The sequence below is a fragment of the Aythya marila genome (genome assembly GCF_965140915.1).
Source record: "Aythya marila genome assembly, chromosome: 3".
In the NCBI taxonomy this organism is placed as follows: domain Eukaryota; kingdom Metazoa; phylum Chordata; class Aves; order Anseriformes; family Anatidae; genus Aythya; species Aythya marila.
Window position 1 is genome coordinate 56,203,194 of NC_139044.1, and position 15,517 is coordinate 56,218,710.

General features: G+C 39.6%; 1 protein-coding gene across 1 annotated transcript in view; it reads right to left on the reverse strand.

The window, feature by feature from the left end:
• The window catches only part of AIG1 (androgen induced 1), a 122,550-nt gene that overhangs the window by 79,750 nt on the left and 27,283 nt on the right, over positions 1 to 15,517 (reverse strand). Inside the window, exon 2 of the mRNA XM_082758197.1 lies at positions 5,715 to 5,870. Within this exon, the coding sequence (XP_082614323.1) occupies positions 5,715 to 5,870 (156 nt within the window). The remainder of the gene's footprint in view (positions 1 to 5,714; positions 5,871 to 15,517) is intronic.

Sequence of the window (15,517 nt, forward strand, 5' to 3'; positions counted from 1 at the left end):
CTATTGAGATCCTTTGGCTGCTTCTGAATTTGTTCTTTGATTAATAAGCAGCTCTTGGTCTGCTACTTTAGAACCACCTCTGCTACTGGTAAAACGTCATCTGAGCTGGGCTTTGCCAAGGTCACACACGGCCATGCACTACGAGGCCACTGCAAGGAGCTGCTTCTTTCCGCTGCCTATGTAAGGCTCAGAATTGCATCTCCCAGGCTTATAATCCCATCTTCCTTGTGGCATGGTTCATTGCTGTTAGGGCCAGAGTCTTTTTGAGATTTGAGGTACTGCCCTCAAATGCCAAGCTGAACAGGCTGCTCAGAGGCAGCAGACAACGATTATTTCTGGGAGTCCTGTACTTTGATTTTCTTTTGTTCCCAAGCCAAAATGGCACAAATGTCACTCTTTCACCTCCTCTTCACACAAACTAGAGGTCTGGAATTGGAGGAAAACAGACCCCAGCAATTGCTTTTACACTTCTTTGCACAGAAGTATCCTAAGACTGCCAACTTTTTGAAGACACTGATAACTTGGTTAAACAATATATGGTTAAGCAACATAAAAGAACAGAAGAGTCCCTCTTTTGCTACTTTTCCTATCTAGGATCATTACAGTCCAAAGGGAACCTCAAATTTGCAAGCAAACCTTTGAAAATGTTTGAAAATACGGAGTCGCTACCGTCACAGACATCTAGAGTATCGCTGAATAAATACACGGCAGAGGAAACAACAAATAAGGCTGAAAACAAAACTCTGTTTTCCCATTTAAGGAGATTCTCTTTAAGCTTTTGTTTTCTGTCTCTGAAGTTTCAGAGAAGGACATGAGAACATGTGGCACTGCCACATGAGCAATTTTAGAGGACAAGCTGGGAAATGGTTGGTGAGTCAAAAAGGAAAACAAGTAGCTTTATCAAAATACTGTGAATGGAAGCAAAAAAGGAACTAAGAGGGGGAAGCCAATGAAACGAATTGCATAATTTGCTGTTTTAGATGAGCCCAACCAAGAAATGTTATGCAAAACAAGAATGAACCCAGTGGATCTTTATTTTCCTGCACTATGTATTTTTGGTTTTGGCTGGGCTGCACAGTTAGGTTCACTCATTTCCTGGATGGCTTCATGACAAAGTAAAAAAAACAAAACAAAAAACAAAAAACCAAAAATACTCTGACCTTGACAAAATTACATCTAAGTACACGTTGTGCAGTTAAAGGTAAGTTTTCTGGCTGTCTCCCAAGACAGCTGTGGTTAAGTGCAAGTATAAATATATCACTTGGGAGCATCGTTGAGGGTTAAAGGCATTACATATAGAAGTGAATTGTTATTAAAAGCAGACTGCCAGAAGTGCAAACTGGCATGGTACTGCTGGCTTTATGTGGGACCTAGCGCTAGCACAGAATCACACCAACCGAGTTTGAAAAGGGCCAATGAAAGAAATCACAAAGAGTGTGAACTGAAAACCAGGGAGGGCTCTCCTTGGAAAAGAGAGTTCAGCAGTCAGCTGCACTGCTTGCTCATGCTTCCCGCACCAGTTGCTATCTCACCACCAATGAGGGCAGAATCTGGAATAGAGATTTCAGCATGGCAGAATCAATAAAAGTGTTTTGTAGTCCAGTAAAATACCAAGGCAAGTAGGGGACTGCAGCAAATGCCTACACATCTTTCCTTGGGATAAGGTCCCTAATCACCATTATTAATTGTCAACAGAAGAAGGGTGATCAGCTTTCCTTTTGACTGCACTAGCGCCTTCTTAAAATACCACAGAGAAACAAGAGATACGGAAGCATGCCTGGCTTTCTGTCTTTAGCATCACAGCTTTTTAAAAGCATAAAAGTATAATTTATGCAAATGAGATCATTCTTGCCAGTTTAGACTCAGGCCCAAACTGAGCTATTAAAGCTACATAATAATGTACAGTCTGTGATTTTCTAGACAGCAATTGCTCTTCTAATATGTGACAATATCCATTTTGTTTCTTTGTTCTATTTCTATTAGCCATGGTCTTAAACACCTAGAAATGCCCGTTCTATCTCTTTCTCTTCTTGTACAGTACAAATGAATCACAATAACCATCGATAAAGCCATATGCAGTTTACACAAAACACTAAGTAGCAACAGAAACTTGGAAACTTCCTTAATCTATGACAAACAAATAGAAAAGAGTAGGGATAGTTTAAAACACTAGTATAGGCTTTGATTTTTACGCTTGCCTTACATTTCTTTAATAGTATAAACTATTCCCAACACAAATCTCCTTCAGGATGATAAAGGGGTGGTAGGCATACCCAGTACAGACAATAATTGGTAGTAAGCCTCTAAAATGCCTATCACAACCTTTTTTTTTTGATTGGATGCTTCGTCATCTCTTAGGCATTTGAATAGTATCCCAGCCTTATAGGAACCTTAAAAAGGGACAGGAAGTGTTGCCCAGAGACTTCTCATGGAATAACACTTTGCTGCGCAGAAAATTGGTCTGATGATTTCTGATTTGATTCACTTAAAATCTATTCTAAAAGGAACAACAATAGGTAAACAGTAGTCATTAGGTCCTTCAAAGAGGTTCATGTTTATTGCTTGATGCTCCTAAACCTAATAGCAGGTTGGCAACTCTCAGTTTTATCGGAGCCCCTGGAGATATGCAATGCATAGCACAACACTGGAGAAATTTGATTTGCTGCAAAGATTTTGCAAGATTTGATTTGTTGCAAAGCCACCCAAGGAGTTTGTTTGCCCTTGGGCTGGTTCTTTCCCTTCCTTTGGAAGGTGGGAGGAGGTTGGTGGTCAGACTTCCCAGGTGGTTTACATGTTACACTTTTTAAGGAAGTACTAAAAATGAAATGCTGTAGTTTGTTACGTGTTTTTTCACACATCATTGTTTGACTTGGGAGTGGAAACCCCTTTTCTCATCTATATTTCAGAGTAAGTTGTCTCAAGGGCTTCAGTAAGCAGGAAATAAAGAAAAAAATGTGTTGAATAGCTCTTGAAAAACTACAGTTAGTGGGCTTTAAAATGTTCCCCTAGTATTTGCATTATTCCCTAAATATGCCCTGTGCAAAACACTGAGCAATAAAAATAATTTAGATGTTAAGGTAACTGACAAGTATTTAAGCATGGCCTCTGTACTGTTACATCAGAAACCCAACAAGGATTTTATTCACATCTGTTCAATTTTTCTGTGTGAATATTCCCTCGTGCCGCTACTGGAAAGCGCTGAGAAGCTCCATGGAGAGCTACGTGGGTGAGACTCAAAAAATAAAAAAATCTGCATTTAAGCTTACATTGTTCTTTTTTTATTTTATTTTTTGGAGTGAGGAAGCTGTTAAGAGAATATGGGAAATAAGGGAACTTTAACTTTTTTCCTGCAGACACTGTGTTTTTTAATAACTTCCTCCTAACAAGCACCCCTGGCATATCAGAATTTCACTGGGTATTTTCTTGCACATAAATAGGTCTTTAAAAGAGCAAAACCAGCATTACACATTCGCTACTTTCAGGCAAACCCTTCCTACTCGTAACCACATTAAAGAAAAGTGGTGCCAGCCTGTGGCGGGTCTGCTGTCCCACAGGCACTGCCTAGTGCTTGGGCACATGGTAGCTGCAATGCGGTGATGGCTGTCAGAGAGTGTCAGGTTTTGGGAAGGAGCTGCCTTGGTGTGGGTTACACATGTAAGCCTGAGGCAGGGCAATGAGACCAGTGCTACCTTCCAAAGCTCTGCTGTTTGTCTCCCAGTAGCCAGGAGAAGAAGCAACAATAAAAACAACCTTTTTAGGCTTTCTTTATTGGAAGTAAATTGAAAGAATATGTGGTCAACAGTTGTTCCACCTCCCCACTGAAACATTACATTTAGGAATTAAGAGCATCTGTTCAATGAGCATGGCCATTCCTTATTATTTTCTGGATTTTTTTCTTGTGTGTGTGCAAAAAGTTATTTCTGCACACAACCACTGAAAAACAAGCTAGCTCCAGGTATGCAAAATGTCCCTTGGGAACTGTGTAAGTTTTGCAGCAGTACGTCTAGAGCAGGGGATGACTAGAGGGGATTCCTTGCTTACTAGTGGCAAGCAAAACACTGCATGAAAGAAACCTGCAAAACTTGCAGCTGAAATTGCTCTCTGAATTGCCAAGCCAGCACGAATCTAATATTCTCCAAGATCTTGAAAGTTTCAAGGTCAGAAACACTGCAAGAGAGGAAAAGTACACCAACATCAGAACAGAGCTAAAACAGAGGCAGGAGAGAATCCTTGTAGATTGTTTTGATGCTTACACTTGTATATTGAAAAAGGCACTTAAACTCTTTAAATAAAGACAAGTAATGTTATATTGTTCTCTTTCTTCACTTCTAGTATCAACATGGTAGGAAAATGAGCTGCTGCCGATCACAGTCACAACTACTTCACAATTCCCAAACTCCCTAAAAATACACATGTAACATATATATCTCTGCACACATAAAATACCTATTTGCAAGCCTGCTTATTCAGAGATTTATTTTTTTTTAATGTATTAGTTGATACCGATTCCTCTATCACGGCTGGAAAACTGCAGTTTCCTACCCCAACATGAACTGTGGCAGCTCCCAAGAGCTAGGCCAGCAAGTGCAGTAAGTGAAGGCTACCAAGTGGGTATTTATAAAGGAAACACCTTCACCTTCACTTTGCATTTTCTAACTTTGAAAAAGCATTCTTTATTTCTTATATTGTGAAATCTCACATTACTGAGAATCACATCTAATGAAGCATCTCTGAATATATCAAACTATAAATGATATATGGATAAGTTGGGTTAAGTGCTGTTAATTGAAAATGAGTGTTCATTGAAACAGTACAAACTTTGAGAAAGTTTTCTAGTAGTTCTACAGTGAAAAAAAGTGAACGTATTTTGAACTACTCTATATCGAAATTAGAAATCAGAAATAAAGTTTCATCCCAAATTATAGTAAAAGCGGTACTTTCATGAAAGGTTCTCCTTTCTTTTAATGTAGCCTAAACTTGGAACTAATCTGAGACAGCTTTTTATGCTTCCGCATAAAAACATGAAATTCTGGATTTTCAGACATTTTCAGTGTGTGGTATGAAGCACCTCAAGACAATGAGCACCTTTTGCCACTAAAAGGGAAGTGCAGTGTCCCAGTGGAGCGGAATCCAATCCAAAGAATAGTTTTCTTTTGAAAAAGACATCTAAAAACCAAATTATTCAATACCTTCTGCGTGCCTTTTTTTACATTACTGACTAACTCCTTTTTTCCTACCCCATTTCTTCTGTCAGCTCCAAATCCCCCATGGGATTAACACGGATCAACCTGGATTTTAGCTTCCCTTCTTCTCCATGACAGAACAGCACACAGCCTGGGAGCTCCAGTCAGGTCGTTACGGTGTAAGACATGTCAGTCAGCACTTCCTTTACAACTGATGATGACACGAGGTGCAGAAGAAGCCCAGACTGATTCCAAGAACCCACTGGTAGAATTCACATTTGAAATGACTTCTACAATCTACTTCCTATTTTAAAAACTTTTATTATTTAATGAACCAAAAATAATTTCAGCAACATCAGTGTTCTCTTACACCTGTGATAAGTACAGTGTAGTAAAATCACCTCTACCATGATTCTCTTTCTCTGTAGTCTCATGTGAAGAGATGCACAAGCCTTCCAGGCAAAAGACAACCAGCAAACACCACCACTCATCCAGTCTGTGAAGATGAGCACAGATTAACACCACACTTACCACTCCGATGGGGAAAGCCAGAACAGCCATCATCCAGTCACGGAGGGAAATGAGTTTTTTCAGCTGCCTTTCTTGTTCTTGACTGTCATTTCCTTTAGTGAGAAGACTGGAAAGGTCGGTCAATACACAGATCCCGAAGAAGACAGCCTGGATAACCTGCATAGAAATGGGAACACATCTTCAACAGTGGAAACACCAGACTTTGGCTGAAAGCAGAGGCAGAATCAGGTACAGGTGAGGAATAGCACCTCAGAACTGACATGGGGAATAGGGAAACATCCCTTGCTTCAAGATGAGTAGAATTTGTTCACATGAAACATAAAGGTCCCTTGTGCTTCCAGGCTGGAAGTTATCTGGGTAAGTACTGTATTCACCTAAACCAGTTTTCCAATTGTTTGTCCAAAAGGTTCACATTCTGAGCACACTGAAATAAACACTCGGATCAGGATGCCAGTGCAGGGGAAATACACTAAGTAGGTAGTTAGTACAATTAAAAGAAACCTGATTTTGCTGTTCGTGGTTTTCATGCCCATAACTACAGCTGGAAGACCCTGGCATAGCTCTGCGTATGCCTTGCTTTTCACGTTTCTGTGTAAAGCTGTGCAAATGGAAGGACTGTTTTGCTGGTGTGAAGCCCACCCGTGCCTCAGCCAGGTGCCACCTTCCCCGGGGGCTGTACTACAACAATCACCCCTGCTTCGCCCCATAAAGCTAGGCCCCAAAGCCTTCATCTCACAGGTAGAAAAAGCGAGAAACGCTGCCTGTTAAAACAAAGGAAATAAAAAGGATAAGTGGTTCTTCCTCACGTTCCAGGAGCCAAACCTGGAGACCCCCCTGCCCAGGAGCGAAGAACGTGCCTGAGGCCTCCTGAGAGACTCGGCACGCGCCACAGGCACCGGCGGATCCGTCACTGCAGCTCGGGTCACCAGCGACACAACGAGCAAAATGCAGGAGTCAGCCAAGCTCTCACTTCGTGATGGCAGTCTGCCATTTGCCTGTCTTCCTTTTTTTGTGTGTTTATGTGTGCAACACTGTGAGATTATCTCTCGCATTAAATTGGTAGTTTAATCACCTGAACTCACCGATTTGGTTCAAACTTGACTTGGTCTTAGCTTGATACTGTGTTTTTCTTCCTTAATTAGCTTAGTAAAATTGTAGTAAGTTAGCTCAGGAATGCTCTTGCCTGAGGACGTATCAACTTGCTCATCCTTTTTAGTACAGTTCAGAAAAAGTGCACAGAGTTTGTTTACTCCCAGAGCTTGAAGCCCGGGTCACAAACCCACATGCATCAGGTAATCTCAGGTAAGAAATTAACAAAACACGGGCTTGGTTCCCAAACTGCACAGTGATTCATCAAAAACCATACACATGCACTTAAAATACATACTAGGTGTTTTTTTCAAAACAAGCCTGGAGTGCTAGTGTAAAAGTCTAATTGTAAATCTAAGCGTTTGCCTGACTGGGAGCCTCATACTAAAAAGCAGGCAGTCTGTAAGTAATACAAATAGCACATCCCCAGATTTTGCAAGATACAATTTATTAAGTGCACGTATCTTTGCAGAATTTGAACTATAATATAAGTACTGTAAGAAAACACCTCAGGTTAGGGAACACTAATTCAGAATAGGGGAGGAAAAAAGGAGGGAGGAAGGAAGGAAATACCAAAGAGATGTTGACTACTAGAAAGAAATCCAGAGAAGCGAAATGGTTGGATGGCTTAAAGTACATTCCCTTCCTCAACAATCCTCATATAACCCAAATACTTATAAATTCTGGCTGTAAAGCTGTGAACGACAGACGTTCAAATGGCCCCTGAATATCCTGTCATCAACATAATAAAGGAGCTGCTTGCAATTCTGCTGCCATTGCCCTCCCCTCTCCCTGCTGTAGCTCCATATAATTTGCTTGATAAATAGCACAGAGCATAGACCGGCAACTTTACAAAACATTCCCTGAAGCTATGAAATGTGACAGACTACTAATGTTGGACCTGAGTATTCAGCTAGAAAAAGGTATAACTTCAAATGACTTTGGAAAAGTTAATGTTTTCTACGTAATTCCTGAAAAACATTTTAAATCAAAGTAGGGGCTCCTTGGAGCTACATAATCGCAGAGTCCTTATGCACTTTTTCATGTTATTTATTTGAAGGAAGCACTTAGTAGAAAAAAATTCTTCCCATCCTTAGCCCTGTTTTCCACCAGACAGATGGCCTATTTGGAGAGAAGGAATAGAAGCACTAATTATGTATTTGCTTGACTTAAGAGGAGATATGATACCATCTACACTATTCGCTCAAGAGTGTGAATGCCAAAGAAGGAAAAAGATTCAAGACAGGACTGAAAAAAAAAAAAAAAAAAAAGTCTACCTAACAGTAATGAGATCAATCTGGGTGTAAAGAAGTTTAGGCTGAGTACCAGGAAATATTTCCTAACAGGGAGTTCTACCAGACCATGAAATAGTTTCTCAGAGGAAATGGTGGAAGCCTCATTGCTTGAGTCATTCAAACTGATATTGGACAAAACATTCAATAATGTACTGCAGGGAACAATATTACACTGGCAGGGCTTGAACGAGTGACTAATAGATTGTTTGCAGCTCTAACTATGATTCCCTGAAATGGTTGCTCTCCAAAGTAACACAGACTCAAACAATCACACACCCACTTTCCAAGGGAATTGGAATCGTACATCCACTAATCAATCATAAAACGAACAGCTTCTCTCCCCATTATCCTCTTACGAACACACTGTTTCAAGGGAAAATACAATGATATCATAGGGAATAACTGAAAATTCCTAAAGGGAAAGACAGTACCCAAAGTCTTCAGCAAGTAGCTATGAAAGAAACCGTTCTACAAAAAGATTAACAAATAAAAATACATATAGGAAAGAGAAAATTACATATTTATTGAGAATTGTTGAACATTCAGAGCCAGTGAAAAAATCCTACAGTGTTCAGGGAGCAACATTTCCAGCCTATTCACACAAACAGCGTATGTATAAGCATCACAGTACTTTCTTTCCTTTCTAGAATGTGCAAGAAAATTCATCTGACAACTATCAACATTCAGGATTAGACTGAGGATGGCCAGAGCTGCCTGACTCTCAGCAGCATAATCTGAACAGCCACAGTCAGCAACAATTTACATCCTTTGGGGGTCTGGCATAAGGAAAGCATAGGATGCTCACAGAAGGCTCAGGGGAGACATTATTGCTCTCTACAGATACCTGAAAGGAAGGTGTGGGGAGCTGGGGGTCGGCCTCTTCCCAGAGATTACTAGTGACAGGACTAGAGGGAATGGCCTCGAGTTGCACCAGGGGAGGTTCAGGTTGGACATATCTTTTTGTTTCTGTTCAGAAAGAGCAGTTAGGCATTGACACGGGTTGCCCAGGGAAGTGGTGGTGTCACCGTCCCTGGGGGTGTTTAAGGAAAGGCTGGACGTGGTGCTCAGGGACACAGTTTAGTGGGTGACGTTGGTAGTAGAGTGATGGTGGGACCAGATGATCTTGGAGGTCTTTTTCAACCTATGATTCTGTGTAGCTAATGGCAGTTTATCATATGAAACAAATTTCCAAAGTACATACTCCTCAGTGTGAATGTTGCATAACAGATGTAAAAAGTTCACAGCGAGGGAGAAGAAACTCCTTTTTAGCCACATGCTCAAAAGCACCCTGACCTTACCTCAGATTTAGGATCGCATTTTCAAAACAAGGACCTTCCTTTGAGAATCTGCAGGTGGTCAATCTATACAAGAAACAGTCCCAAATGTTAAGCAAATAAGTGACTTTTTTTTTTTTTTCTTGGAAATTTAAGTACTAAGAGTGCATCGGAAGGAACATATTCCAATTTTTGCATCTAACTAGTGTTTGAAGGAAAACAGTGATTAGAAAATGACAAATGCAACATGACAGGAAAGAGCCACACCTTCCTTACACCATGTAACAGTGATAAAGAGGCAGAAACTTGTAAGCAGAGTATGGAAAAACAAGCAAATCACTGACATGGGTATAAAATACTAACTTCCTGCTGACCCCATTTTTTCCACTGAAGCCCAGAGGGGCAAATGCTACTGTGCTTGATACTACAGTACCTTTAAGCTTTGTTATGTAATGGCAAGTAATGCAAACAGCCTTCTACAGGTATTTTAGTAACACAGAGCTCTGAGGAGAGACAAAACTTGTTAAAATGCTGCAGGAGAAAACAGCTATGAATAGAAGATGAAACCAAGCAACCAAGAAAGCTTCTCAAACAGTGAGATCTGTTCAGACTATGTATCAGAAAAAAATTATTTTTTACTGCACCTTATGAACAATTAGGATCAAGTAAGCTAATTGTACATGTCTGTCTCCTACAAGATAATAATGGATTGCTTCAGTACAGCTGTCTTCCACAAGATGCTTGCTGAAAGATAGCAGCCAACAACCTCCTTATATTCCCCCTGACTTCTTAGAGGCCTTTCAGGTTGAGCAACCAAAACCATATTTCCTCATAAACCTTTCTTCAGTCCATGCAGCCTCTCTTCTGTCCCATGCTGTGGAGCCCCACAGTGCAGATATACAAATATCTGCACAACCAAGGTCAGCAAAAATTCTGTCACCATTCTTAACAAGGCAGAAAACTCCTACTAAATTCACTGAATCTAGGATTTCATTGCCTGTGGATTGTTCTTCTTTCAGGCTACCTCACAATGAGAAGCATTCCTTAGAGCTCAGAGCAGGAGAACTGGAAAAGGCTGTGGAAGTACCCCCACAGCCTTATTCACAGGTACGTTTTGCTCTATATTCTTTGACAATGGAGAATTCACTGTCCTCCAACATATCATTTTTAAAGATTGCCAGCACTTATGAGGTGTTTCATGCACCCCTCTATGAAATAAGGCATATGAGTAGGCTAGCAAATAGGCAGGGCTGCCAGAATAAAACATGCACGTAATACTTAAAAAATCAGCAAGAAATAAAAAAGGATGGAAAATTAAGTAACATTCAAATTTTCCAATCTGTGTTACACAGAACACAGTCTGACTCCCTTTTTGAACAAACAGAATATGATTTACAGCTCCAGAGTATGTTACCACTCCTCGTCACCTTGTGCCACTTTTGCTTTCGTTCCTCCAATCTCTATATTATTATCCTACATGAAAATGTGTTACATGATTTAGCAATGAGGATGAGTGTGTTTTAAGAAACTGAAGTAATTTAAGTCAGATTTTTATCTCTCTGCCCTAACTGGACTCTGTTTTGGGACCATGCTTTGTTCTGATTGCAGTGTACTAGACCATATCCAGGCACCTGTGGATATCCTGCATCCTATAACACATGTGGACATCCTGCAGCCTGTAAAAGCAGCTCAATGAGCTGAAGTTGCAATACAATGAGCTAGTCTAGGTAAGGCAATAGCAACAGGATATTTTTGATAGAAAACATACTATGTTTATGGAACAAAGCCACGGACAGTAGCTGTTTATTAATCTGTTGTACCAATCTGTTGGTACAAGATTCTAGATAAACTACTCTTGACTTCATGAAGCTACCGATTCTTTTGTCCGCTGCCACTCCACTGGCACTCACAGGCACATGGCTTTTACTCTCGACATTCGTCCTCTTCTCTCTGTACCTTTGTTAGTTTGAACAGCAAGCAGAAGCTGGACAATATGTAATCAACTGTTAAATCTTTGTACCAGAGAAGCTACTGACTTCAGATAAGAAAAAGACAACTCTTCATGCTTACAGACAAATGAAAGACTGAAACAAAGACATAAAAGCAAGAAGCAACAACATTGAGGTATTAAAATACATGTCAGTGTAGTGTGTCTAATTACTCAGTTTACAGTTAAGTAGATATAAGTGCAAATACCTTGAAGAAATATTGTGTGTTACACAGAATCATTACTCCCTTGCAAGAAATGAGGAAGAAGACTTGTATTTTAAAGGCCAGAGGTAGAAGAGCAGCATCACCCTAGAAAGTTCAGCCCTCGTATCAGTTTGGGAGCAATCTTCTTCCACACTGACTGCAGTGCATGGCTGTTCTGTTTGTCAGAGCAGATTTCCATGATATCATAGCCCACTGCAACAGAGACAAGGAACACATCCCCTGTGCATCACAAGCCAGTGGCGTGAGAAACCAAATACACAACGTACAGGCACAAAGGTAATGGGCAAGGGAACAAAATCAGAGTAAGCCGAAGGAATACTATATGCAAATGCCATCTACTTTGCTCTGAGTTGTTTCATGGTTAAGCATCTTGAAATATGTTTTTCTTCCTTCTCTTTCACTTACACAAATTAGAACTTAAACTCCACCAGTAAAACATTACACTTATTTCTATCAGAGGAGCCATTAGAAATTTGGTAAGTGCACATATTTCACACTGATGGACAGCCTTATAAATATCTAGCATCATCCTCATCCAAAACAATGACTCATGTCTCCCTTTACAGCCTTCGGTGGGGGGCAGGTTCCTGTAACCAGGATGTCATACATGAAGCCAAGCCCTTACTAGGAAATGTAACTTCATTTTCATGATTTAGTCATATGACATGAACCAGAGCTTATAAAACATGCATAATCCTTTACCATACAATATGTGTTCAGGGACTGTTTTAAATATCCTTCACTTTCTACATAACCTCCTGTAGTCTTTTCCTCTGAAGCCCACCAGGATTGTCCAAATGTAACCAAGGAAGGACAGGGCTTTAAACCAATGAGATTTTACAGATACAGAAAAGAATAAAGTCCACTGTGCAATTATTATGCACGCAGAATAAATCTATTTGGCTCCTGGGTCTAGTTTTTATAGGTACTAAATCATTTGAGCCCAAGTGTTCAAGTACCTATGTTGGAACTGTGGAAAGGGGACACAGCTGTTAAAGACAGACCTTGTGTTTCCAAAAGGCGAGATGTACTGTAAAATTCTGCCTGTTGGAGCACAAGATGTGTTTTTACCTGGACAGACAGAAAGCCACTTTTTTTTTTTTTTTTTTTTTTTTTCTGGAAACTAGAGCAACTTAAATAAGAAATCAGAAATCTAAAACAGATGTGGGTGCCTAAAATGTCACTTTTATAGCATTGCCTTTCAGTTTCTGTTAGAATTCACAATTGCCGGCAAATGAAATTAAACAATCTAACATATAATATAAGCCTATTGCATGCACCTCTTCCTTTCTCTCTCCATCATTCCACAACTTTACACAGAAAAACACCAACACCTTACTGCGCTACACTTACTGGAGAGGCTAAGTCTCAGACCGTTCTGTCTTAACATGATTCTTGCCCCTCTTGTAATGGTTTTCAAACACATGCCACACAGCTCTCACAGAGCTAATGTGGTTGTGCTAATGTAGTTTTACAAGTAGTCTCCTTAATACTGTCAGAATTTCTATAAGGACATTTATAATTTCTTACTACAACAGACTAAACTGAAATTTGGTAAAGTATCAAAATATTTGGAAATGCTTTAATGTTTAAAGGCAAAAAAAAAAAAGCATATTTCATTTTGTGCTTCACATGGGTAAAATGCTCCCAACAACAACAACAAAGTTGCCCAAGTGGACGACAATTGAGAAACTCATTTTGAAGTACGACTATATCTCAGCTGCGTTGCATAGATGACATTTCCAGCATGATCTCAGCGTGAGAGACTATATGCCATCTGGCTCAGAAGTGTTAACAGCATGGAATCCACTACCACTATCAGATGAAGAGATGAAATGGACAAACACAGAAAGAGGTATCAACAAAAATTTGACCAGATGCTCAGAGAGCGTTATATTTTCTCAAATCTTCTGCATTTTTTTTTCAGCTGTGTCATTTCTCTCTAACCTCATGTCCACCCAAGTCTTCCTTCTTCCTCTAAAAACTACAGGCATTTTTTCTGGATGCTTCTGAGTTAGAGATCCCTGAATATCTTATTTTCATCTTAACTAATACACTCAAAGAAGCACTAAGTTCATTGTTCCAGCATTTAAGAAATTATTATTCTATTTTTATCTTTATCCTTTTGATTTTAAATTGTTTTGACTAAACTCATTTTCTAATAATCCCCATTTTCTTTCTTACTCTCTTGCATTGTGTATAGAAAAGCTGCCATTACTACTTATTGTATCCTGCTTATAAGACACTATAATTTCATTAAATTTATATAATCCATTCAGCAAACATGTATAATACAGTTTATTCAGAATAGATTATGATTTTATTAGGTTATATCTTTTATGTTTCTCTTTGCTGAAGCTTAATCCTATTAGGATTATACACTGCTCAGAAGGTTATGTCATTATTTTGGCTTAAATGCTAGTTTTACACATTTCAGCATGATTGGTACGGTCTCTGCAGCAGTGGCCTTGCATTCAACCAGCAGGAATGGCAGCTCTCTAGACAATGTTTGGGATAGCTAGCTAAGAAGCTAAGACTTGTTCTGCAGCTGTCTGTGCTAAACTGAGCTTTAGGATAGGGTTTCTGATGGCTGGAAAGTCCCTAGAGCTTTGCAGGTTAATTACCCCCAAAAGAAATTAAATTTTATTAAATACAGACTTCCTCAAAGAAACGTCTTGCTTAAAACTTCAGAAACTTCTGCATTGCACCAACTTTTTCACGTTTAGAAATACTAGGTGAAAGCCACTAGAGGGAAGCAATTTTGGCAGACCAAATTTGAAAAAATAAATAAATAGAAGCTCTTTAACATGAGAGTCACTGCCTTTGCTTTTTATTTCTTCCCTTTTTAATGAATAAGATAACAGCTGCTTTCTAAATTGCTGAATCTAGAAAAGGCAATGACTGATATATCTCAGCAACATGGTTACAGAGCTGGAAATGCAAATGGAAAAGGATTACAGTTTTCTGAGACACAGTAGCCACAGTGCTGCCCTACCATTTCTGCAGGAAATAAAAGGTTTTAATCCTGTTTACTGAGTACTGTAAAAACAATAATGAATGACTCCTCACACCAGTCCAGCAAGGTAGAATATTAAGTGATACTGTCTCAGTCGGGCAGTTCTCCCTCTCTCCAGGGAAGGCAGGGGAAGGAAACATTATGCCACCTCTTCATACAACCAGTTTACCAACAACGCACAATCTAGGTAAATTGCAAACCCACATTGTGAAAAATAGCTCAAGTCTCCAGTTGGGGTAACCTTCAGCTTTTGCTTAAAGCAACTTTTCTTCTTTGGCTCACTGCTGCAGCAGCCGAAAGATAACTTACGAGGGACACATAAAGTATGTTCATAAATAAAGTTATTACTAAAACAAGGATGTTTTGTAATTAGACCACAGCAAATGATGCTGTTATTCAAGCTCCACTTAAAAAAAAAAAAAAAAAAAAAAAAAAAGAAAAAGTGAACATAATCTTGTACATTAATTATGAAACACATGATTAAATGAAAACTGATCTAACATGTTGTACTGTCCTCATAGACAAGACTATTCTTTACAAAACATTTCAACATGGCATTATAAGTTGTAAAGAGTTGTATTTCAGGGGAAAAAAAGGTCTTCATTATCTCATATCTCTAATGAAAACATGGGAAAAACCCTGACATAAGCTAACTGTATTTAAATTAAATAATACGAGGGAGGTTGAGTGTTCACTAGGTGTGTGGCATTTCAACCTGGAATAATACTACTTCCCTGTGTACATTGTCTTCCACATAAATAAATCTCAAAGGAAACCGAGGATTTGTTTCCCGACTGTCCATGGGTGAAAGTGAGGCACGGGGCAGCGCGCTGCTCAAGGTCACGCCGCGAGTCAGCAGGGGAGCCGGGAAGTGAACTGCCGAGCCCTGACCTCCAGGCAGCTCCCTGTCATTAG